At 37.5% G+C, this 27,450-nt stretch overlaps 1 protein-coding gene across 6 annotated transcripts in view; it reads right to left on the bottom strand.

The window, feature by feature from the left end:
* The window catches only part of slc12a7b (solute carrier family 12 member 7b), a 61,753-nt gene extending 37,034 nt beyond the window's left edge, over positions 1-24,719 (bottom strand). For 4 of the 6 annotated variants that reach the window (XM_007560666.2, XM_007560667.2, XM_007560669.2 and 1 more), the window contains exon 1: positions 24,431-24,719. In XM_007560666.2, coding sequence (XP_007560728.1) covers positions 24,431-24,617 — 187 coding nt within the window. In that variant the 5' untranslated portion in view covers positions 24,618-24,719. Of the gene's footprint in view, positions 1-1,864; positions 2,160-14,015; positions 14,358-24,430 lie in introns of those variants that run through there. The other 2 variants (XM_007560668.2, XM_016675621.1) reach the window with 2 other exon arrangements.
* Positions 24,720-27,450: the final 2,731 nt, after the last annotated feature.

Below are 27,450 nucleotides of genomic sequence, written 5' to 3'. Positions count from 1 at the left end.
GTGCGTTTGTGTGTGTGTGCATGCTCTATTTCTGCAGGTGTTGGGCAGATACTTCCTGTGCTATAAAAGCTCAACTCAAAATGTGCATTTGGTCTAAAACCCCTGCAGAGCATGAGTGGAAAAACAAAAAAAAACAAAACAAAACAAAACAAAACAAAAAAAAACAGTGTTAAATATAAATCTGGAGACATTTTAGTTCATAGCGTGAATAAATATTTGTTGTTAGTTTCATCAACTTTTAATACTTTGAATATCTGAATGAAATATTTATGCAGTTGACCAGTTTACCTTGAAGTTGCATAATTTAACTAACTGGAACATTTTCCCAAGGAGCAATAAAGTGTATATCTGATGACTGACAAAGACCAATGTTTGAACAAAGATCATTGACGTTTCAAACAATAACTGTGCTGCAGTGTTTGACTAGAAGAATATTCAAATCCAACAGAAAACTAAGAATTTACAAGTTTCTCCAAATTTATGTATTAATGCAAGGGAAATATTTCCTGGTTTTTACAGAGCTTACAACAGACCATCAAACTACATGTAGGTTGTAGGGAAAAAAATTGCAGTTTTAATTAATTTAATGAGGAAGAAGAAAATAAATCTAATTGTTCAAAATGGGAACTTTTGATCACCAATCAGAGCCAGTCAAAGAAAAATTGTCTGATTCTGTTTGTTGTTTGATTATTTGGTGCATCTCAATTACATACATACAATATTCTAGAATTTACAATAACACTGTCAGACAGCCAAAGTGGCAAGTGACTTCAATTTAGGAGGCTGAACCCATTGCCTGATAATATTTACAGGATTTTGAGAAACAAATAATTTCTGTAATTAATTCTACTTGACAGTATTTCATGTGTAGCTCTTTTGCAACACAAGATTATTTTATTCTGGCGGTTCCAATTAATTGCAATCCATAAAAGATTTAAAAATCCCATCACTACAAAGTAAAGAAACTTTCCTCTTTAGCTGCATCTTAAAGGCTACTTGTGACAAAATGATGATGAGCTTCTCATTTGTTCCTTGTTTTGTCGTTGTTTCCAAGAAGATGGTGTTGCTCTCAGACTTCATCAGCACTTAGCTTAGCAGCTGGTCCAAATGTACCAGACCAGGTAAATTAGGGATGTGCTAATAGTTAGGCTCAGCCTTTCTCGTGGTAATAAATGACCACGCGCTCTATTTATAACCGCTAAGCCACAGACTGTGACAACGCAGTAAGCTTCCTAACACTGGCAATGTTAGATCCCAGTTTATTGTACCAAGAACTCCCAAGAGCTGATGTAAAAGATGAAGAACAGAGAATGTTTCTCTCCCAGCCAAAATGTATTTTACTGTCACTACAAGCGATTAAATAAATAAATACATAAATTTTTTTTTAAAAAGAACAAAGAAGGAGCAAAAAATCAAAAAATGATTTTGCCTAAAAAAATTTAACTGGTTGGAAAGTTTGGCCAACGACTTTAAAGTGAAATTTGTTGGGCCAGATCATAAATTAATGTAGAGTCCAAATAAATAACAGCCCAGCCATTTCATTCTCTGTTCTTTTATCGGTTTATTATAATTTCATTCAGGGTACTACAGTTCATTTTAAAGCTACTCTGTCTTTAGTGGAGGAATTGATGTCGAAGAAGAGACTTATCAGACATGACAGCAGACTAGATACAGTTCAGGTAAATTACAGAAAGTTGGAAATTATTCTTGGACACCAATCCTACTTTTTTTTTTAAATGATCAAATTATTCTCAAAGTGAACAGAATGCATATATCCCTCTTTTTTTTTTAGAATTTATTAGCTAAAGTATTGAGGTACTAGCAAAGGGCAACTCAAAGTCTACATGAAATGGGGGAAACTTACCTTTCCGACGAGAGCTGCCCCTGTGCTCCATTCTGAGGAGCCTGGCTAAAAAAGGGGGATGGAGGGGAGAGGGTCCTAGCAGTGGTCCTTGGGGAACTCCAGTAACGGTGGTCCAAAGTGTAAAGATACTTCTACTGACGTGCACAAGTCAGGAAAGCTGGCTGCACTGTGTCATAATGTGAGGATAAGCTATTTCTGTGACAGTATGTGTCCATGTTTGTGTGTGTGAGTGTGCGTATAAAGTGGCTGTGACGACAAAGTCAGCGACATCAGCCATGCATCACAAAGCACCCTCACCCTCCCACCGACAGACCTGCAGGCACAGGCATGCGCGTGAGAGCACACACAGTTCTTCCCCACAAGCTCCCTGAGCTTCTGATCACTGTCACAGCTGTGCGAGCGAGAGTTAACACACACCGAAGGGGAGGAGCAGAGAACGCAATGGAAGCAGAAAACTGTAGTACAGACAGAAAGACCTCCTAGATGTCACAGGGTGAAACAATTAGTCCATCAGCTCGCTGCAGGGGAAACAACCTATACAGCTTTACCTGTAACCAACAGTAAAGCCAGCATTCATCAGATCCACAAGGTGATTCATTTGATTTATTTAATACTCAGTGAACTTGAAACATTTAATTTCTAACAAGTATGCAGATCTGATATTACATTTCCTCATCGCAAAACACTTCAGACAGCCACATAAATATAAAGGACAACAGCAGACAAAGCCTTGCCCCAGTCATTACCTCGGTCAACCTAGCACCCCACTGTTGTTCTTTTTAGTTGCCATTTAATCTGTTTGGCAGAGAGCAGGTGAAGTGGGCACTAATCACTTAACCAGATTAGGCTTATCCTGAACTTTTTATAAAACAAGAGGCAATGTCAAGGCCTGAGGAGGATATGGCGTTAAAGCTAGCACAGAGCGGAGCTTCACTTCCTCTTCCTGTCTTCTGGCCACATGCCCATCAAAGGAATGCCCTTTGCCAGTGCAAGATGTGCTGGTGACCAAGGAGACGAACGTTGACTCATTACCCTGAGTCATCCACACATCTCTGAGAAATGACATCTCTGAGAATATCAGTTCAATCCAAACATCACCAGCAACAGCTTTGCCAGGCTTCATGAGTCCATGTGACCAAAGTGAACATCTGTTGCCACCATCATTAGACTGACAGATGTGTCGAAGCACAGCTTAAAGCAGATTTATCAAATCAACAGGAAGGCGGATTTAGTAACACACCAATCTTCACCAAATCAGTTTTACCAAAAACTATCAGGAAAAGGTTGTTCTCAGTTATTTATAAAATGTATTTAAAATATTTTTTTACCACACTTCACTTTGCGAGTCAACTCTCATTCTGAAAAATCCAATAATCTGTTGAGTTTGCAATCTTAATGAGTAACAAATGGGTGGATTAAGGGTGTTTATTCAAATGTAGAGTGTAAATGAAAGCAAATTAAATGCTACAGCAAATTCTAAAATTAAAAATGGGTCACTTTGTGTAAATTTCAGATGTCTGAATAGATTGGTTGTGCAGCTGAATGATGCAGACTACACAAGGTAACAAAGCTTACACATTAAGCATTTTTAATCCACATTTGTGTCTTAGAATCCAAGGACTTTCCACACAAATGAATTGACTTGATTTGTTTCGTTCACTGAACACTGCAGCTACTGTTCAGGTTGCCCCCGCTCCTTTTAATACCTTAGAGTTCTGGTTTATTCATGGATAAATGAATGGGTATGAAATTGGTTGTATACCGCTGGATGTTTCGCACCCATTAAGCATCGAGTTTATTTAAACTTGTGAAGTGTACAACATTTCCCAGTATGCAACACAGACCTTAGGCAGGATGAAAAGAGAAGCAAGAGGACTTATAGCACCTTCTACTGGTAACAAGCAAACAATTTATTCTGTAAATTTAGATCTACGCGTTGAAAAACATAGGAATTAGAGTGTATTGTTTACAGTCGGTAGGAATAATTGCAGTCTTTCTATTCCATCATTAGGAACTGAAATATGTCAAGGAGAAAAAAATTAAATGTTCCTAAATTAACTCCGCTTAACTGACTGCACAACGCAGGTGTATAATGTCTTTCTTTTAAAAGCTTCTTTAAATGAGGAGATATGTAGGTTTTAAAATGCGCTCCTTACAGTGAGATGAAGTATCGGAAAAAAATGACAAAAAAAAGCAAACAAACAAAAAAAAACAATGAAGGAGCAAGAGGAGACAGGTCAGTCAAGGCTGGTGAGATCAATGTTACTTAGTGCCTCTTACATCTGAATCCTGGCTACCACTTGTAAACATCAACCATGAGATGATTACCAGGAAGTAAAAAGAGCATTAGTAAAAGTCAATGCCTCTGCCATCATGGAAGTAGAGTTCAGAGAGCCTTTAATAATACCTAGCAAACGTGATTAATGAGTTTCTGAGCATATAACCTCCCATCAACAACAGGAATATATAATTAATACATTTATTACATTTAAATGTATTAAAGGTTATCTTTCTTTTTTTGCACAAATAGGAAAAATGTTTTGATAAAGCAACAGGTTGACAAAGATACTCCAATATTTAGTTTCTGTATTCATCTTCAGTCAAGTTAGTAGATGAACTCTCACTTTGCACCAGGCTTTTACAGCTTTTGTGTCCATGTGAGCAACAGATCTTTGGCATCTTTGCCGTACCTATTCTAGCTATGTATACACACCACGGTGTGATCCGCCGACTACCTGTTGCAACCAGAATGGTATGGAATTTATTTTCCTGTTTGTCCGTAAAACCAGACTTGTGCTAAGCATCAGCTAGGGAACTGGAGCGTCCATCTACATTTATATCTGCCCTGGATGTAGGCAAATATAACAAATATGAGATAAAAAAAATACTATCACAAAGCTCAGGATAAGCTTTACTGGTAAAATATGTTTAGTATGTGGAACCTACAATATAATCAGCTGGACTTATAAAAAGAATGTGGTGTTCAAACTGACAGTGTCACAGATGAATGTTGTGAGGCAGTACAAACTCAGATAATACTTCCCACTAAGATGCTACAAAATCTTTCTCCATAGTTCATCTGCACTGAAGATTTAAATGTAGCCATCTGACTGCTTACTTAGGGCCCTATGATATCTGTCTTATTGACTGCTAAATTTCATTTTTTCCTATTTTTATTTTTCAGAATTCTACTTTTTCCATTCCAACTTTGTTTATTAACCCAAAATGTGTATTCATGGAGTGAATAAAAACTGTTTAACAAATCAACAGCTAAATAATCACACATTTATAATTATTCTGCTTGCACAGAAAAAGTGATATGGTAGTAGAACAGGGTGTGTTATAAAGGTATACCGATTGCAGTTTTCTGTCCGATACATTTGTTTAATTTTAACTGCACATGACGTAGTGCTTCCAGTCATTTTCAGACCTTTGAGGTGGTAGACACAGTAAGACTGGTGGATATGATAGGTGGGTAGAATCGGTTTCACATGCAAATATCGGCTGATCACTGACCACTTAAAATGAAGGAAATCAAGGTCAATTTATGGGTGCGTGCTTAAAGTTTTTGAGGTATTTAAAAAATATTTCCAGATAATTTTTAATGAACAAAAAACACATATTTCACAAAAACATTTTCTGTGCATATCTTTACATTTATGTTGTTCAGCCAAGGCCACACAAGCAGACATACAGAAACAAACACTCCCAAACGCAAAGAGAAAACACACCACTTAGCTTTCCAGATGGAGAACTCACACTGTCAGCATCAACTATATGCACCCATAGCAGCACCTTGTAACTGTCAGTAACAGTGAGGTCACTCTCTCTCTGCCTTTCTATACAAACTCACTCATAAGCAGACATGACATTAGATCATTTTGACAGAAAGAACTAGCTAGCCAGGATGATCTGCCTATCTAAAAATGGGCACAGAGAAAATGTATTTGCACTTCATAAAATTCAACAAGTAATATACTTACATTCTGTCATGTAACTCCACTTCTTCCCAAGTGTTCAAACCAAAACAGCAATGAAACAGACATATGAGAACAAGAACGAATCATGTGACTTCACACAATCAACCAAACTTCCTAAAAATGTAGTTACCTCCTTAACAAGTCAAACAATGGCTGCTCTTTGACCATATGCAAATACTGGAAGTAATATGCCACTCCACCCTGCAGCAGATGGTGTGACGACAGGACTTTGGAACAAAACTGCAGACAGGCATCTAGACTGGTCCTCAACTACCTTCAAAAATGAGTTGCAGCTGTTGCTGGTATGTTAAAAACAATTATTTCATCTAGATTCACACGAGAGCTTTCTCTAAGCCTTTTTCAGAACTACTAAGCACACACATTAGGATGCAACCACTGTATGAAGATATGATAACCGTTTGGGACCAGATGGTGTCCTGCTCTGCCAACATCTGGTTTTTGTATTAGGACAAAAGATATTAAAAGCAAGTGGTGGATTTAGGGAAAATTAAGTCTGCCAGACTGACCAGTCACATTCTGAGCACTTTAAAAAGCAGTCAACTATTCCTTGCACAGGCATTTAGTATTTACGGGTCAACTTATTTAATTAAATGACTCCAACAAGCCAAAGTTATGAAAAATACATTAATTCATGGCAGAGAAACAGAAGGATCACATATTACATTTCTCAAGCTAAGAGAAAATACATTTTTTGTTACACAAATCCAGTCATCAACATAGGTCCTGCGTGCTTTTGGAGAATGCAGCTGAACTTGCAGAATTAAAGCAGCTATGCTAGCAACTCGTAGCTTCCACCAGAGCAAACTCTAAAACCTATAAGGAAAATTCCCTAAAGGGCTGAGTAAAGTTGTACAGAAGGGGTTAGCATTAGCATATCATTTATTATCAAGAAAAATTGACAATGAATTCCAACTAATGGCATTTTAATACTCCAAAAACAGTATTGTTGACATTAGGAATGCACCAATGAATTGGCCTAATTTCCTTAATTTTGGGAAATTGGCAATGAGCTGATACTTGCATGTGAAACCGATCTTATCTACCTAAGCAAAGGAGATAGTTAAGATCTACACATTATGAGACCTCATCTCCTGACAGAGCTGCTCTCAACAATTGTTATCGCACTGTTGCCAACTTGGTGACTTACTCACTATATTCAGTGACTTTTTAGACAAAGATATCTGTATTAGCCAAAACTGGAATTAGGAGGTCAGGCTTTCTAAAGATTAATGATTGATCAGAAAACTGCAATCGGTGCACCCCTAGTGGCAACTGTCATGTTTACTATTTTCGCCACTGCTTGTTACATTTGAACGTCAATGAAGAAATACATTTAAGAACATGATTAATATAGTTACTGTGTGCAGTGTAAAGATAAATGTCCCTCTTTAAGTCACTGGTGTCTTCAAGAAGCTCATTTCAAAAGTTATATTTTCTAGGAGTGGTTTGCATTAATGTGTAGTCATAGCAATACAGCTGCCTAAGAAAAGCACGAAAAAAGAGGTTCTAAATATTAATCTTTTTTTATTGTAATAAATACTACAAAATATTGTGAAGTATTTCAAGCTTACGGACCATCCTCAGTATGTCATAAAGCATCAGCTTCTACTAATCTACATGTTTCTCAGAGCATATGGACAGCAAAAGATTATTGGAAAGGAGGATTAAAAACAACTTTCTCTTTCTAATATTAAGGTTGATTTTTCTACAAACGTTGATGCAAAACTATGCTATCACAATAAAATTCTGTAAGGTTTCGTACCCAAGCAACGTTTGCTTTTTTAAGATGCTAAATTACCAGCATATTTTCAATCTAATTCTACTTTAGAACTCGACTTCCAGCTGTTTGTTAGCAAACATTTACAATCAACCATTTCCCTGTGCAGAATATTTGCAGCTGTTAGTAAAGTGCAAGCTGGAGCTACCTCACTTATGACAATAAAATGTGGGCAAATAACAACCAAAATGTATGAACTTAATGAACCATGTTAGGAAGCACATCAAACAAGTGCGAACATCGGAGAGGATATCATGTGTAGTCTGGTTTTTGATGTTCCTTACTAGGAATCTACATGACAAATAGTAAACTTTGCAAAGTAAACTTTATTGAAATAATGAAATGCTGAATCCCCTCTTTCCAAGCTTTAAAGCCTAATTTGACTCAATTAGGCTTTAACTGAGTCAATTAAATATAGCCTTTTTTTTCCCATATATATTAGGCAATATAAAAAAAGACAGTAAACTCTAGATTTCATTGTAGCCATTTAGTGCAGATCACTGCAAGAACAATATGCTATATTTGGGCTTGGTTAAAAGAGATACATATTAAGAGGCCGCAAGTACGACAGTGCGACTTTGGTGGTCTCACAACTGCTGCTGTGAGTAAAAGAACTGAAGGAAGGAAAATAGATCCCCATTATGATAGGTGCAGGTTGCAGGCTAGGAGCTTATCAGAGATACCATATTGAGAACAGGCAACTGGTGAGAGTGAGATCACTGCACGGGAAATAGGAAGCAGTAATACCAGCCAGTACAACTCTGTTTAAACAAGCTATCAACACAATGAGGAGTGTCATAATACTCTTTTTTTTCCTGTCCTATTTGTTTATTTTTAGTGAATAAACCATAGGACATAGTTGTTCACACCTTACAAGATCTTGCATTTTGAACTTTAACTTGAGTGTTTAGCTGCAGCAATGTGAGGTTCGACTGCCGGCCTTAAGGAAACTTTGAAATCATATCATGTTATGTCTCTGTGCTTCGATCATTACATTCCTGTTTGTGTCTTCTGCATGCATTTCTCCCAACACCACACCCCTCAGCATGTCACAACACAGAGATAACACATGACCCAAGGTCCACTCAGTTTAAATATCTGCTCACATGGATTGTGTGAAACATATAAAAGCAGTTTCTTGGCTGCTTTTCTTAGACTCTTAATCGTCAACTAGTACGGTTTCAATCTAACTGGTATCGAAATATTTAATTTTAAATATTAGTAATCAACAAGGTTTTACTTCGCCAACCCTTGTAAAAGGTCAATGCAGAGTAAAAAACGGAACTCTTGCAACAAGGCTAATGCAAATACACAGCTGAAAGTTGAGAACACAGCAAGGTCAGGTTGGACACACGCTGGTATACAAATATACTAAAAAACAGATTTCCAAACCTTTCTTTACTACCTGCAGAGGCAGTGAATAGAAACCTCAACTGATTCTGTTTTTGGAGAACAGAATCTGAATAGTGAACGTGCAGGATGCAGCCTTGAAATGAACATAACAGTTGAAGTGTGAAGGAGAAATTGTAGCTGCTGTTGAAAACAGAAAAGTGCATTTTAGCCTTTTATTGGGCTTCCTTTTAAAGACAGGAAGCAGACGTAGCTCTCCATCTCAAGAGTCTGTCTCAAGATTTTGCTAAAAACAAAACAAAAAAATCCCAAGCAAACCATAATGTGATGTTAGACCTTTGCTTAAAAACAAAAGGAATTAAAAAACAAACAAAACAAAAAAAAAACAACAACAAATGGTCACAGTACAACAGAAGGTTTAAACAAAACCAGATCTGACTGGGAAACAAACAGGAAACGCATGACTAGGACAGATGGGCAAAAAGCACCGACTGAGTCAGGAACACCTCGGACATTTCCCTGCTCAGTTTAAACCTAAACAGTAATGAAAAAATGCTGTGAGTACTCTCATATCCGTTATCTTAACTATGGACATTATTTTATATTCATTAAAAATACTGTACTTTCACATAGTTTCATTACCTCCCTTCAAACCATTACTTCTTCAGTCCATCAGTCACAGGGCTCAGCTTTGTCCAAACATTTGAGAAGACCCACTCCAGAGCTATGAACCCATAGAGGTGCTTCCACTGAAAACCACAGGAATTAAAATTCCTGTAAGATATATAAAAATGACTTCTTTCTTTACTCATACTGGTCACCTCCAACTGAGTATTTGTCCATTGTGTACACCCTTTACTCCCTTTACACTTACACAATCTCTCTCCACCCTATCCCACTAGGTCCCTGTTCACTCCCAGCTAGAACACAGTGTTCTGTCTAAAATCTGCATACTCTCAGCTGGATGCAAAATTAAGCACGCTAGTTAAGATTTCACACAGGATCAAGTATTGCAGTGATATAAAGAGGCCACTTAAAAATCCCATTAACGCCCAAGCTTCAAGCAAGTGCTGCCATCAAATTGTGCTCCTATTTTGTTTTCAATTGTGTTAAGTTATAAGCTAAAAACATGTGATCCTATGAAGAAATAAAAAGATCACTGAAACTGGACCCACTGATTCTAGGTTACAGTGAGACTTGATCAGGTTATAACTAGGGATGCACCGATTGCAGGTTTTGGCTGATCGCCGTTTTTTTAAAAAGGCTTTGATTTGGCAATTCAGATTTTGGATGATTTTGTCTGAAAAGTTGCTAAATTGGCAATAGTGGGATGACTATTGGCACCCCACATGCTCAATAAGTAAAAAAAAATGTAAAGGCAAGCTAGTAGCGTAACAACACATCCAGCTGACAATAAGACATTAAAAGATATTAGGTTCATCAAAACGATATTAATTTACTAATTTTTTGTTTTTGAAATTGCATTCTAGTCTAGTTATGGCAAATGTAGAAAAAATGACTTATTCTTTTACATGCCACAGAAAACAGGCTGAACAGTATATTGTGATTTGATTTTTTGCTTCAGTTTTCCACATTTTTTGGGAAAGTTATTAAAAAATTCACCTTTTCTAAATCCTTCCTTTAATTTCTCTTAACTAACATCTCTGGATCTGCAAGACTTCTCTCTAACATGATTAACATAAACACAAGTATTAATAATAACTTCACAGCAATAGGTCAAACAGTGTTTAGTAATTTTCTAAAACATGTCTCATCCCAACGTGGTCCATATTCTACAAGAGCAATCAGGCTTGATTTTCTGTTTTAAAAGTTAAAGGAAAGCTTTAGGTTGTGAATTAGAGATTATGAAATGGTGTCCAAACTCTATTTGAAAAGGCTCTTTATTTTAAAAATAACAAGAAAACATAAATTTTAGGTAGATATGAGCAAATGAGATATTAAAAAAAGAGATGGAGAGGGGAACAAAGAGGAAATTTATGAGTCTGTGAAAAAAAAAATACAGTCTATTGCATTATGGGATGGAGGGTGGGTCTCACCTCCCCCCACTCAGCCAACAGGAAATGGGCCAGCAGGATAATCAATAGCAGCGACTCCTATTTAACTCTGTCCTCCCAACATATGCTCATGAGCCAACAGCAGTTTTTACTGTCATGAACCCTCCCTACAAAACATCCAAAAAAAACAAACAAAAAAAAAAAAAAAAAAAAAAACTTCAACCTGCCTCTGTGTCCATTTTGAGATTTGATTTCCCTCTATCTACCAGATTGTTACCAAATCAGATGCCTCGGATGAAAATGAATAAATATAAAACGATTGGTTGGTAACTGAGGTGCTAATTTAAATCATTTGTTAAGCTCGGATAAAACATGGCATTTAAGATTTTATGTGATAAGAGTGCTACTAAATAAGTAATTCAAATCTTTATTTGTGTTTCAGAGAGCAAGCAAGAACAATAATATATGTTGTTAGAAAATAAAGGAGAAGAAAAAAATAAGAAAAAACTGAGTTGGTGACACAAAAGAACAAGACCTCAGAATCCACCAGTTTTTCTTTTTTATTTCTGTGCGAGATCGTATCCCTACCTCACCCACTGTCACTATCAGAACACTCTTCATCAGACTCAAATGCTTTGCATGTGCCAGAGTAACTAAAGCAGCATGATATCCCGCCTATCACAATAAATGCCATTCACTCTCCCACAGTCTGTAAAAGCTTAACCAGCAGGCTGCTGTAATTGCAGCTCCACAGCAGAAATTAAAGCATGGGAAATAAACAGCTCAGAGCTGTGTAAAATGCTGTAAAAGAAGCAAGTTGACTAAAGGCATTTGAGAAAAACATGGAGAGTCAAAGTGGAGTTAGTTAAAAGTGCACTCTTTGACCTCTCTGGGCTGAATGCTCAGATAAACAAAACTATCTCTGCACACTCATGTCATGTTGATTGATAATGTGGCTTTCAGCTAGAAGGAAGAGACTTTTAATAAACATACAAAGAAACGCATCCACTCTCAAGGTGGGGTCTGTATGTTAGAAAGAAGGTCAAAGTTAACCTAAACAGAAAACAAAAATTCACAACACTGGTCTCTTTCCAACTACCAGCTCAATCCTTGCTAATTAAAAGTTTACACGTTGTGGACCAGTCACAGCTTGAAGTTCCTGTGTAGTGTCATTTATGATTTCCTCTATTGGTATGAAACAAATGGGCCACAACAAATCAAAGGAAATTCTTACAGAGCAAATGTTTTTTTCACTTTAGTGCAAGCAAATTCAGGTATAAGCACGACTACATAGGTAACGTTGCTAATACAGATCCACAAAAAATTCACCAGTTGACTGGAAACAGAAAATTTTCAGCTGGATATGCATTAACTGGTGACTAGCTAGTCAGAAACTCAAAAACTTAATATTTTTCAAATCAATAATTAAGATCTACCAAGTTGCACTTATAACACTCTTTAGAGTGGGGCTGTTACTGAATGAAGAAGACTTATTTTCACGTTCAATGGCGTGATTTAAAACAAAGTCAGAGGAAGGCCATGGACGTAAGAAGATTTTTTTTTTTTTAAAAGAAAACCTCAAAAAAACATGTCTGTGACTCATTCAGGCTGAAACAGGGCAAGAGAGAGTGTGATTGTCCGCAGATAAGAAGATTGCTAAAATTAAGGGGTGCACCAATTTTTAAAAGTCAGACCTGCTGATTCCGATTTTGGTCAATGCCAATTTTTTTGTCTGAAAGGCAGCTAAAAATAGCTACAAAGTTGCTAAGATGGCAACCGTGGGCTGAGGATTGTTAACCACCCATGTGCAGACATGACCTGGAGGGCTGCAGAGAGAAAGGGGACTGTGACTGATTTTCAGACTTGAGCGGCAGTGCATAAGATCACTGATCTCCTAAAATTGAGAAAACCTTTTATTTTATTATTGTACAGCCGATTGGTCAGTGTATCCCTATTAAAAATATTATAACAAAGTTGCTGATTTATAGTGGGGGTTGGATGGGCGTCAACCTCTGGTCTGGAACATGAATCGGGAAATGTTGCCAGTGTTTTAGAAATCTCACAGACCAGTAAAGAATCAAAATACTATTTGAAATGCAAAAAGAGCCTACAGTTTCACTTTCAGTTTCATGCTAAACACGCTAACTGATAATACATGCATTGTCAGTTTGTCATTCTGTCCTGTAACAGGCACTTATTTCTCGTACACTAAGATGTGATGATGCCTCTGATCCCAATGTAAATAATTCATGGTCTCCCACCAAGAAATAAAATGTCTGCAGGCTAATCATACATACTCTGATATTTCTTGAACATAGCTACCTGCAAAAAATGTTAGTTATATGTTTTTCAGTATGAGGTATTAAAATAATTGCCCGTTTTTTCCACAAGCTCTGTTTCTACTATCAATCAGTAAGTCTGGTGACTGATACAAACAAGTTTTCAAGACTTGACGTTAAAATTCCATCCATCAAAACAACTGGGTTTCTCCAGACAGTAACTCAGAATAGAACTGAACAGTAAGATGGATGGATCTGGTTGCTAAGTGACGTAACAACAAAAAAAACCACCGTGAACTGCCAGGTAAATGCATGGAGAAGCAGGGACACTGAGGCTAAAAAGGAAACAATGGAACGGTCCCCATGTCACACTTCCTTGAGTGGCAGTTGCGTGTGAGGGAAACTCATCTCATGCAGCAGTTGGACAACAAACAAGCGCTCCCTAAAATGTAGTACTGCTTTCACATTATCCACCCACATGAGCCATAAACAGTTTTTCTGAAAAATAAAGGCAGTAATTACCCTCAAAATAAAGCTAAATTGTCAGCTTGTGTTGGATCCTGTAAGCAAACTCTAGAACTTTCCTGAAGGACTTCCTTATCTACAGGCTAACAGATGGAAAAAGTAAAAAAAGTCAGAAATTTGTTTGCAATGTGTAGAAATCTATATTAAAAAAAAACATGTTCTTGCATTTGAATATATGTAAAAGAAAACAGAATCTGATCTCACCTGTAGGATCTTCTTCCTCTCTTAGCACGTTGCTCCCATCCACATCATCTTCGTCATTTCCCTCTCTTGTCTTTCCAGTGCCATCTTTCACTGGGACCACAGTGAAGTTAGTGGGCATTTTCCGTTTGTCCCACTCTCTCCCCTCTTATCTCCTTCTCCCTCTTAAGCTGCTGCTTCTTTCTTTTCCTCTGGCCAACTGCTCTTCCTCCTCCTTCTTGTCCTCGGTTTCTTTACGTTCTTCAGACCTGATGGCCTGATGAACTTCAACACTCCTCAGCAGACGATGTGTCTCACGCTCAAGTTTTCGTTATAGTCACCAGAATTCAGCTGTCCTCCCCGACCCCCACCTCAACCGTCCAAATAAGGAAGAGTGGGTCTGCCCCGCCCAGAGGGGGCAGTCCACACAGACAAACACCCTCGCAGAAAACATGACATGCATTTGTGCTCATTAGCGTGTGAGAACATACTAGAGGTCCTTTCTGTTCCCTGAGGACTGGTTTCCCACTCTTGGAATGCTGCTTTGTCTCACAAACGACAAATACTGATGGGATTGACTGCTGTTGGGAGAAAGGAGGAAGTCTGGAGCCGATCCATACAGGAACATTTTCACACACAAACAACAGCACTATACTCGTCCTGTTTGCCCATGCAATGTTATTTGACCCAGTGTGTAGTGACAGGTGTTTAGCAGTACCATGAATTATGTATTTGGAGTAAAATGCCTTTATTCTTGCGCATAATTATTAATTAAAGCCACACATATTTTGTTGTCAGGAAGGACTCATCTTCCAGAAAGAGTTGAAGTATAACTAAATTATTGCATAAAATTAATCTAACAGCTCATTTTACAGTTAAAGACTACACTGCTTCGGGTCATTTACTTAAACAGAGTTGCATTAAAGCAAACAATAATGATATTTCAGTCCCATCAGCTGATCTGACCAATAAAATTAGTCGCTTCCAAAAAATGTAGCACTACAAACCACTTCCCACACCAAGTAAGCAACACTGCCCTCACTGACGGGAAATACTAAAAATACCAACGTCACAAAAGAGTCAACTACATGAAGAGTCCAGTTTCTAGTGTTGTGGGTTTAAAATTATCTTGGATATTAACCAAGTGGAGAACTAACCACCCCCACTTTTATCACCCCCCTGACACCAAATGGCAGATCAATACAGTTGAAGGAAGGGAGGGGGACGCAGGAAACAGGAAAAGGAGGAGGTACAGAGGGAGGTAAGAGAATCACCAAGACCCACATGGGCAGGGAGGGCAAGTGCACCAGAGGAAAACACTACCTCTATTTTTAAGAATGACAGTTCACAACTAATTACCAAGTACCCAATAAGTGGAAGAGAATTTCTTCAGGAATGACATAATATGACTGTTAAACACTGTACTGTTGTAACTCCAATAGCGCCTTATAAAATCTTTTATTTTTTTCCTAATTGTTTTATTTTTTTCCCAAATTCATATACCGTATTTTCCGCACTATAAGGAGCACCTAAAAACCTTCTATTTCCTCAAAAGCCAACAGTGCGCCTTATAATCCGGTGCGCCTTATATATGGACCAATATTGAGCCACAACAGGGCTAGCAACTACGGTCAGCAGCCGCCGACTTCATTTTCGCCCGTAGAAGAAGAAGTGCACAGTGCATGCTGGGATAGTTGTCAGAATGCTGTTTTGTTAATAAAATTTGACTGACCTATCTACCTACCGACCTGATAATTAGGTCTTCTGCAGGTCATTTAGCACCACGTTCTTCACGAACATGCTGTGCGCGAATGGAGAAGGGTGACCATCGTCTGGCCACGCCCCGGCCCAGTCGCGGAAGGCTCTCCTCGCCGACCGGAGTCGGATTGTTTTGTTGACATTCTTTATGTCAACAAAGTGGCTTTAGACATTCATCCGGGGTGCTTCGACTAGGATTACCAAGGGACCAGCCCCTATACATTTAAAGCCGGGAAGGGGTGGGGAAAGAGAGACAGAGACTGCGGCGGCAGTGTGTCGGTTGGTCTGTGTTACCCAGAAAGCAGTTGGGCACAATATCGCAACACCAACACCCTGAGTGAAACAATGACTGGGGTAGCCTACTATATAAAGTACTCGGAGACCATTTCTTTATTAATACGCATCCATATTTGTAGAGTATGGAACAAATTGTGTCCTGTATAGCTTCAATACGGCACGGTTGGCAACCCTAACTTTAGCGTATATTCTATGTGCCTTATAATGCGGTGCGCCTTATATATGAAAAATGTTTTAAAATAGGCCATTCATTGAAGGTGCGCCTTATAATCCGGTCCGCCTTATAGTGCGGAAAATCCGGTATATAAAATGTCTAGTGTTCTTAAATATTTTGGAGAAAAATAAATCGTCATTCAAGAATACCCCACTGAAAACATATTGCCATCAGCAATAGACCCAATAACATCACGTCACATTTCCATTTTATAGCCGTTATTGTTATTGCGCAAATAAAAAAACAACTCATCAGTGCTGCATTAAGATAGGACTTAATGGAAACCTACATGTTGGTTTCATATGTCCATGGTCTATTGTTCTGCCCGACTTCAACAATTACGCTAATGTGAACTTCTCTTCTGTAGGCTCACATTTCTAACCTCAAAATAAAGCTATCGATCGACTGCACAGATGGAAGATGAGTCAATATTTAACCTGAAAGCAAGGGCATGTGTGAAGGACATAGGAGCTCTTTCTTCTCCAGCTTCTTCAGTCATATTTATAGAATATTTTGTAATTTGAGAATAATGCAGTCAGAAGTCCAGATAAGCCTGTCGCAATAAACAGTTAATAGCATGGTAAATTATTTTTTTTCTTTAATTTACTATATTTTGTTGTGTTTTATTTAGGATATTTAATATACATTCCAGCTTAATTTTATAAGTTTTCTTTGCAAAATTAAAGCTCATTGGTCTTTGGTAACTTTGCATTGTTATTTCATTATCAATATATTAGTTGTAAACAGTCTCAAAACAATATTATAGTTTATCACATTAATTAGTGGGACAATTTATTTCCCCACCTATGTCTAGATTCATTTGATATAATCTAAAAGCATAAAAAATGTGACAAATGGATCAGTAATTTAATTTAAAAAAAGCAACATTTTTTTTAAATCACCCATTAGTCTGATTTACTCATGTTATAGAGAAAAATAGTTTCAACTGAAGAAGCAAAACAAAGCCCCATAAAGGTGTCTTGTATTATGCAATACTAAACTGGTCTTCAAAAGAAAAATAACTTTTGTTCTCAAGAACTGTGGCAGTCTCCCAGTGCTACAAGAGTAAAGTAGCAATCCATTAACTGATACCAGTCATCCCCTCCAAGCATTTCCGATAACTAACCAGTGCCCCCTGGAGGGTAAAGAATGAATCACAGATTAAAATTGTTGCAGATTACAACAGAAGGTGTAAGCTCTTTATCATGTCATGTGGGTTAAGATCATGATCATTGTCAAAAGTCATCTTATTGCTCGATGCCGTGTTATACAACACAATAGCAACTAAAGTACAATGTTAGGTCACATGGCTACTGGTGATGGCATCACATGAACTTTTAGGATACCAAAGAGATGAAACAAGGAAGATTTTTTTCCACCTCTCATTTTCAATATAAAAAGACTTGCATTGTTACAGATCCTGCTTTGGTATCTTGCTTTTTATTTAACCAAAAGCTGACAGTTCAAGACTAACCAAGACACAACATTGCCCTCTTCTGACCAGATGTGTTATCTATTTTGAACCACTAACACAAAAGATTTGTACTCAAATGTTTGTGGGGGGGAAAAGCTGTCATGTTAACATTGTAATCTGGGGTTAAATGACTACTGGAAAAGCTTTTTTTTGTTTGTTTTGTTTTTGTTTTCAGACAGAACTTTACAATATTTTGCAGAAAGTACACCGTGGCATATTTTTGTGACTATTAAAGAAGGGTGCCTAGCCCAGGTAATTTGTTTCATAAAACATTTCAATAAAATGTATGTAGAGAAAGGAGACTGCGTGGTGCAGCTGAGCTCAAGTCTCAATATGATGGTGGAGAAACTAGTTCCAACTAGATTTGAGCTGTTAAAACCTAAAGAGAACAGCTGGGGAAGAGAAAGGGGGAAAAACAACCTCTGCATTGGCTAAAGAAGAAGACAAATACATGAAGCTTTCCACAGCAGTCATGGAAAGCTGCATCTGTACCATCTTAAGTAACACAGCAGTATTCATCCATTAAACATTGTAAATAGCGTATGGGACAGCATAGTTTGGCATGCCCAAAGCTCAGGTTATGTAACCCTTTAATGGTCATCTAGATTACATATTTTTAACAAACATTCAGACAATACTGGGTAAAAATTGACTTGGTTTGTCTCATTAGATCCATCTAAGACAAAATATGCTACAAAATTGTTTGAATAAATTGATTAGTGTTTGATTTAAAAGAAAATAAACTAGTTGTTCTCATATAGAACTATGTTATTTCTCAGTGTTGTGCCATTCCCAGTACTCACTTTTTTTTGCCTCTCAGCATTATTTACTGCGTTAGGAAAAGACAACATGGTTGAAATGAGTCACAGTGAACGCCTTCCTTAAGTCTATAAACACATATTTAGAGAACAGACATGGGGGGGAAAAAAATGGTAACTTTTTTTCCATTATGCAAGTAAAGGAAGTCATCCACAACGGTAGGGCCTCAGAAATATAAAAAAGCCATTTTTTTTGTACAGAGCTTCCACAATGATAGGGAATTTATTTAGGAATTCCCACCGGTCAAAGTTATGCCGACCAACAGGCAAATTGGTATTTTATGAGGTGCTTTGTCCATACGGTTAGGTCATCATTGCTAGGTCTGCATGATATTAAGAAAACGTGAAATCCGTACTACGGCTGTCTATTAATAGCTAAAACTAAGTCCTTATTAGGAATCTGTTGTTTCTCAGCAAGATTTTCTTAAACTAATTCACATTTAGATCTTTGAGCCTTTATTTCCCTCCTCTGATTTTTATACCAAACATTTCGGCTACCAAGTCACAGATAGCATGATAAGTGATAAGACATTACATGCCAGACAATGGCCATACATACATGTTAGTGCCCCATGACTTTGGTTTGGTGTTCCACGCAGAAAAAACATGATTCCCAATCACCCTGTATGTACAGTCTGATCTATGATCCTTCATGGCAGCACTTGCAATGAACTGTGTAATTACAGTACTTTCACCTATTCTGAGTTAGAGGGAGATTTGAAGTCACCCCATCAATGGTCTTTCAATTTATGGCAGGAGATAATATCTGTGGTTATGTTTTTCAGCTTTTAAAATACTTAGTTTAATACACTTAATATTATTCTGCTCTTGTCCAAATTATTTTGCTTTAATATTATCCCTCTCCACTACCAGACAAGGAAACTATGCGATGCATGAAATCAAAATAATGAGCATTCTAACATCCTACTGCAAAAAAAATATTCAATACATCAATCAACAATAGTTAACTGGAAAAGTTGTTTTTGACACCTGCAATCTAGGCAAAGAAACACATTAGTTGTAAATTTTTATAAAGCAATATGCATAGAGTACAGTGCCTCTGCAACGTCAATAAATTTGTGATATCTTGTGCAGTCGAAATTTGAGACTAAATCTTCCCATCACAGCAAAGAAATTATTTTTCATGATCAAAAATCCAACAATTATTTTTTTATTTTTTAGCTTCAAACCTTTAATTTTCAAAAACTTTCTATTTTAAAGTTGCAAAAGCTTATGAACCAGACCCACACAGTTGGCACACACACACGAGGCCATGTGTGTGTGCTGCCATATGAGATAAGGTGCATACTGATCAGGTTTTGGCTGAGCAAGAAGCTCTGTTTACTCCAGATGTCCGGAGAAGCTACCATCTCCGGACATCTGGATACCAGTATCCTTGGTACCAGTTCACAAAGGAATAAGACTCGAGGCAATCTGTGTCCTTCTTAAGCATCAGAACTAAAGCTGAACAATAGTTTCACTGTTTGGACTAAAGGTTACCTCGTCTCTACAGAGGAGTATGTTCCTCAGGGTGTACTGTGAATAGAATAGGATTCTGGATTTGTGCTGCAGTTTGAAATGCTCATCTCTACTTGTCGTGGTCAGAAATGAGTCACTTCTCATTAAAAACAACCATTTGACTTTAGGTTTATCCCATGGCTCCTCTTGAGAAACGTTAGTGGTTTCAAGTTCTTTTTCTACAAAGAAGGTCATCTGTAGCAGCAGCTCAAGCTCATCGCTCAGGTCAATTATTGAAACTGAAAACTGTTTAATAGTTACTCTATACATACACCCTTTTCTCCAGTAGGTTTGACATCAGCAAGCATTTCACAGGTTTCCGTTCGTTCTGTTAGAATGAGGGAAACACCAACAAAATTTCTGGTGACCTAAAAAAGGCAACACTTCCTAGAATAAAAAGCAATAATTCACAGACAATCTTGCTTCTTTGTTCTTAACCACAGCTTTCTCTTTTCTATACAATGCTTTATCTTTAGAAATTCATTTTGTAACCATGAACAAAACAGAACAATGTTCCAAATCAGATGTACTTTAGCATATGTCACCACTTTTTTGATGGAGTTGAATGACTCTCTAAAAACCAAATAAAGCCCTTTTATTACAACTGGAAAGTCACACAAACGGTTGCACAAGCTTCCCAATCAGGCACACCTTTCCAAGTAAAAAAACAAAATGAAACGGAGAGCTGAAGCAAGGCCAGGTATGTACACTCTGTCCTGCATTACTAAAATTACCACAAGGTGTTTCCTGCTGTAATGGAAAATGCCTGACCGTCCATCACGCTAACATTTCCGAAACCCATTTTCTCACTGGGCTACTGTTGCAGAAAATGAGTTTTGGAAAATGATTCTCTTCATCATTAAGATTTGTTTCAGAAGATTCACCTGCAGATGAGGAAATAAATCATCACAAAAGTCTTACATTCACTGCAATCCATTGTGCATTGATTGCACAAAAAAAATTGGAAAAAGAAGGAGGAAGTAAAGCACCAAAACTAGATAAACGACAAAAACGGCTTCGGGGAAATGACATACAAAGGACATGCTTTTTGGAGTCCTCACCAAAAATCGTTTTTTGCTTTTTAATCATAGTTAGAGGATATGGATTGTGAATGTTTTACGCTTTGAATGAAATGCTATAATTGAAATTGCCTATGGTCCACACTGTCTGGTCGTGTGAATGCCTGCTGCATGTGTTCACAGGAGACAGTCTTCCTCAGGATCAAGTAACAGAGACTTATTAAAATATGTGCTGATGAAAGGCCACACACAATCTATTCAATGGTTGCCTAACAGAGTAATTTATAGCAGTGGCCGTGACAAACCTAACAGTGAGCACACATGCCACCATAACTATAAAGATTTGTTTCCACAACACGTCTTCCAAGTCACCAGCTGAGATTTGACTCAAACTGAGTCCATGCACTGAAACGGGATAGACCGGTCTCGACTTGTTGTGTTTTTTGTGTTTTTTTTTAAGAAGGAAATCATGTGGATAACATGTTCATAGCTTTGCTGCTTGTTGCTGACTAGGCTTTGTTCAACACACCTATCAATTCAGGACACTTTTATGCAATACAAAAAATACTCAACACATTTTTAATTTGTCCAAATATTTGGGAGCATGTTTGAATGATTAGCAGTAGTTCAGTGCAGTCACCAACTCACTTGTTACTCGCTCAGTGTTTTGCTGTGGCTCTGAGCCAGAGAAACATTTTTCAGGCTTAACACAACACACTGGCTCGCTATGTCAATAGCCAGCCTCTTCTGTGTTACCATGATTCATTACAAGTTTATCAACCACTCAATTTACCCTTACATATATTTTTTTTTGTTCATTCATCCATGCTGTCTTTTTTAGAAGACCAAAACATCAGCTTGTTTCATGGTTGCTGCTCTCCAACTGTTTTATGAGTTTATGGCTAGATTTTACTGTGATAAGTGAAATATGTCAGATGGATCTGAGTAAAGCAGCTCATAAAAACTCCATTCCAACCAAAACGACTCAAAACCAGATGAAGCCCAGTGTGTCCTACTGATCACGACTCAATACACACACCAGACTGTTCCCACACACATACACACCCAGCCATCATTGCACTGTAGTTTTGCACGCTTGCATGACCAATACTTCCTGACAATTATTTTGGAGCCTTCTACCTACCTGTGTGTTGCTATAGTGACCATGTTTGTCAGCTATTGGAGGACCAAGGTCTGAATGCAAGAAGAGCAAAGAAAATAAAGCAAAAGGATTTCACTGAATGTTAAAAATCCTCAAGATCAATACAAAAACATAGAGTTAAAAGTGGATAAGCGTTGAAAAATCGGTTATTAACTGTAAAAGGACGATCAATTTTTCCCCCAAGATGTGATCTGTCACTAGGAAACTCTAACGTTCAATCTTTTTCCAGTGAGAAAACATGCCCTACAAAAGCCCCAAGTCACAATGACAGAAACACTCTTCATTGTGGATGTCATAGCTGACTGAAGCAGACTCAATGTTACCGTTGAGGTGATTGAAGTTAAGGCAGCAAAAGAACAGAGATAAGAAGCAATTTCAAAGGAAAATGGATTTTCTAGAATACAGAAAAAATACTTTTGTAGAACACTCTGCTGTGTCCCAGAGCTTAGTGAGCAGAATGATCTCCTACTCAACAGACACAATGCAGGAGCATAAGAGAACCTCGGTTGCCACGGGAGAATCCTTATAATGCCTTTTCTATTTTGTAATAACTTTTCAAGTATTGTATAATAAACTGTTTTCAGTCTAGTCAAATGTATACAGATATTAAACATGACATTACCATTATGTCCAAATAAACTTACAATAACTCAGTTTTAGGATGGTCAACAGCACAAAAGTTAAACTTTTGACTCATGCTACATTTGGCAACATTTCAGACAATATATAAATAAATACAATGAAATTGGCAGGTCTGGCTTTTCAAAATCAGTCATCAAAAAAACTTCCAGGTCACACTGAAAGCAACAATTTTAATCTTGCAAAGTCTTATTGCACTAGAACTCTGCAAGGTATTTTAAGTAATGAAATTTGAAGCATGGGAATGAAAATTTAAATAACAATTTTCGACAGTAAGTGTGTGATAATTCCTGCAGCCGAAGAGCATGACACACACAAAAAAAGAGAATGATACAAAGAAGAATGTCGAAAATTGATTAAAGCTGATCGGATAACAGCAAAAGTTGATAAGGTATCCTTTTCCCCAGAAATCTTTCTGTCATGGAACGTTATAATATGAACTAAGAAATTTCACAGTCAAGGTAAGGATTTGCATTCTTTAGGAAAAACACTGCTGTTTTAGTAATGCTAGACATGCACATTGTGCTATTTAATCACTTTGCTTTTCTTTTTTTAAATATCTGTCAGTAAAAACTACATTTCACAGTGTCTGCTTTCTCCCCCAGCAGGTGTTAATATCACCTCTGTTCTTATAGAAGACTAGCAACCACTCTGGTCAGGAAGGGTACAACAAAAAATGTCCATTATCTTTTTGTATCCCTTTACATGATCAATTTTAAAGAAAAATCTGAATTGCCTTAAACAGGCAAAGCCAGGACTAAGCTTGACAAAATTCAGATTTCAGAAATTGGACCCAAAATTCTAATCAATATATCTCTAGAGAAAACTAAAGTAAAAGAAAAATAATCTGCACACAAAAATAATTACCTGTATATATAAAAAATAAATAAATAAATAAATAAATAAATAAAAATAAAAACAGCTTGTCCTTAAATCTTGCTTTAAAGGAGAGCTGAATTTTCTTGATTTAAGAGTTAGGTTAAAATATGAATACAGAATATTTGCTACCAAGATAGACCAGTTTCACGTACCTTAAATTTATTTGGTGAGATTTATATTTAAAGATATGACATCAGACTTTTGGGACATCACTGAGGGGTGACTGAATCTGGTCGTTCCACTCGACTCTGCAGTGATTTGTAGCGCTAAACAAACGTCTGACTGCTATCAATTTTATATGAAATCAGTTTGTTGAAAGACAAACCCCATGTTAAATCCACTATTGGTATGTTTAAGCTAACTTAGTAAAATCTAAAAAATGTATGTGATATTCCCCTACACGGAGAATTTTAATGAAGATTCCACTAATGACACAACACACTGTAACAATATTTGTAACTTAACCTTTTCGCGGGTTGTACTGTACTAGCTTCTTCTCTACGTCGGTGATTTTGGGGGTGCAGTTACCCCAAAACTTAATTAACGCACTCCAGTAAACAGCACCACAACCAATACCCGAACGAAAAACTAAGTCTAATCCCCCGGAGACAAGTGAGATAAGAAGTGGGACACGGACTAATGTCTGAGCCAGCTGTCTTACCGTACTTATTAGGTTCCCTGTTGTACTCCAGGATATGTACCGCCGGCTCGAACACGGTGCCCGGAACACTGCTGCTGCTTCCACCGGTGTCTGGTGCCGGGTGAGCTCCAGTGCTGCCCGAACGTTCTCCCTCTTTGCCAGACGTCTTTCCAGTGTCTACAGGCACCACCACAAATCTATCCCCCATGTTGTTTTTCCCTCTAGTTTTTTCGCTTTTCGCGCTAACGGAAAGACGTACCACTTAGTTATGCTTGCCCGAGCCGTTAACGACGCTCAGGACAGGCTCACGCGCTGATCAGAGGATTGATTACAGTAGAGTAAGGCCCGCCTCCAAGGTTTTCTAATTGGTCAAGAGTTCTCAGGAGCGCCGTCACTCACCAATGGAAGCAAATCAGAATTATTTGAAATTAGTTAACTATCTAATGAGGAAGTTTTACTTTTTTTTAAATTTCCCACTAACTAGAAAATATTACATATTTTAAAATAAAGACGTAAAAGTGACATAAACATGTTTTTACACACCATATCAACAGTGGTGGGTCTTGCCCTGGGCGAGCCTCTACTTGTTCTCTTCAACAGACACAAACATTCACACCACCGGCGCATATTTATATTGAAATGTTCATTCCGTCAAGTAATGTTTTTTAGAAAAATGAGACAGGTATATCCTAGAACATAAAACAGACTATTTAAAATATGTATTAATAAAAGTATGTAAAAAAAAATTCTCTTGCAAGTATCAATTATTTAGTCAATTAATTAGATAATAATAAGCTTTGTGCATCATTACATATGCATGTCACTTCAAACATTACAAGTCTCCTTAGTGATCTTTAAATGATAGTGTAATTAACACTGACCCTGAATATCCTCTGCTATCTATAGCCCTGCCACTGCTCTATCTGCAAATCATTCTAATTTAAAAAGTAGTGATAGTTTAGTCATTGAGCCCACAGCCATCCTTAATAACTCTGGTATGTGCAATCTTAGAATAAATGGTTTGTCAATACCTCAGGATAGAATGACCACTCATGTTTCCCAGCAGTTTTGACACATAGTCTCCAGGGTACAGGTTTTAAACATTCCCAGAAATTAAACAGAAAATTAAAATCACAATCCCCAAACATGTAAAATGATTTTTTCCTTTTTTCTGTAGTATATGTATGTATATATATATAAAAAGATTGAGGTGCTGTAAATACAACCGGAACCTCCCCACCCCCCCAAAAAAAACCTTAAAGGCATGTGGATTGTAAACGTAGCCCCTGAGTTCACTGAGCACTAGCCTTAAAGGAAGCAACAGGTCATTTCACCAAGTAACACAATCTCAGCATAACAAAATACTTAATGAAACATGATAATTTGAGGTCAGTATATCACACTAAAGTCTTGGTTTGGAGTTGTGTTTCTGTAACTCTGCATACAGAAACACAACTGAACGCATCCTGAACTCCAGAAATGTACAATTAAGACTCCCTGCTTAATAGCCAGATAGAAAATTATAATGAAAATTACTATGATGAGCACAAAGAGACCGACAACACCACTAAAGGCAATCAGACAAACCCAAGAGCTTGTTTAAAGAACCCCTCCTAAAAAAGTTATATAGCACTTTTCTACTAGAATCTAAACTATGACTGCACATCACTGTGAATTTGCCGCCCACAGGAAGGAACATTATGGTGACAGCGCCATGCTGTGGGGATAGTTTTGTGTGGAGATCAGAAAAATGGTCAGAGTTGGATGAAAAATGGATGAAGCAATATTTAAAATATTGTCCCATTTTGAGTTTGTGTTATATCACACAAAGTTCCAATAAAACACCCTGAAGTTTGACAAAATGTGCTCAGAACTTTATGAATCAGACCTACTGTAGAGAATTCTTTTCTGGATGGAAAGAACATGACAGTGTTAAAAGTAACTTTTAATTGGTTCTTTTTTTTATCTCCACAGTTTATTTATTACAGTAACATAAAGTATTAAGTGTTAATTATCTTCAGGGAAGAAGACTGGATCCAAACTTGTCTTAACACCCCATTACAACTTTCAGGAATGTTCCTTGTCTTTGAGTCTCTATCTCAACTAACTTACTCTAATTAAAAAAGGGAATGCTGTGTATGTTATATATTACCAGTTTAATAGACTTAGACCACATTTATTTTTTATTAAAGACTCTCATAAATTTGGACCAATAAATACTATGTACTTGACATCCAACCAAAACATATTTGAAGATATTCTGGAAGAAGTCCAGACACCACTCAGACAGTAATTGCTTGAAGTGTGTCACACGGACCAAAAATAGACAGCTGGCAGAACAGTTGGATGACCGATGACTGGGAGCATGAGTGGGGGTGGAAATGGCCCCTGCTGGCTGTACGGAGGCCTTTTGAGTCAGTTCTCTTTTCATTCTAAGTGATAGAAATACCGGAGAGATTTGATGTTTTGCCGGGAAGATGTACTAACGCAGAGGATGAATGCAATGTATGCAGGGTGTGAGATAAAAACACAGGGCTGACAAAGTCATTTGTAATCCACCATGTCCATGTTGTTTGTTTCATCCGCAGCTAAACTCATCACCTCAATATAGAGTAATTCATAGGCTGGAAGGAATGAATTGCAGATTACTTGTGTACCAGAACAGCTGCAGTCTGTAAGGGTTTTGAGTGAGAGAATGTCAGGCGTTGTTTTTAATCCATCTCAGATTTCATAACCTCTAGTTCAGCCTTCTTTCTTTTTGTTAGCGCCACCACCATCCCCAAATCATGATCCATAACTGTTCACACTATCATTTTGTAACCCTTTGCATTCTCTCCTGTAGTTGTGACATGTTACCCCTGACACTGTTGTCCACTCACTCCACCCTGCCTCCAATGTCTTTTGCTCAGTTTGCTCACTTAAAGAGAGGAAAGCTATCTATTTTTTCCATCCATCCATCCATCCATCCATCCATCCATCCATCCATCCATCCATCCATCCATCCATCCATCCATCCATCCATCCATCCATCCATCCATCCA

This window comes from Poecilia formosa, unplaced genomic scaffold (genome assembly GCF_000485575.1).
Source record: "Poecilia formosa unplaced genomic scaffold, Poecilia_formosa-5.1.2 Scaffold118, whole genome shotgun sequence".
Taxonomy (NCBI): domain Eukaryota; kingdom Metazoa; phylum Chordata; class Actinopteri; order Cyprinodontiformes; family Poeciliidae; genus Poecilia; species Poecilia formosa.
This window is presented reverse-complemented; position numbering and strand designations above follow the sequence as displayed.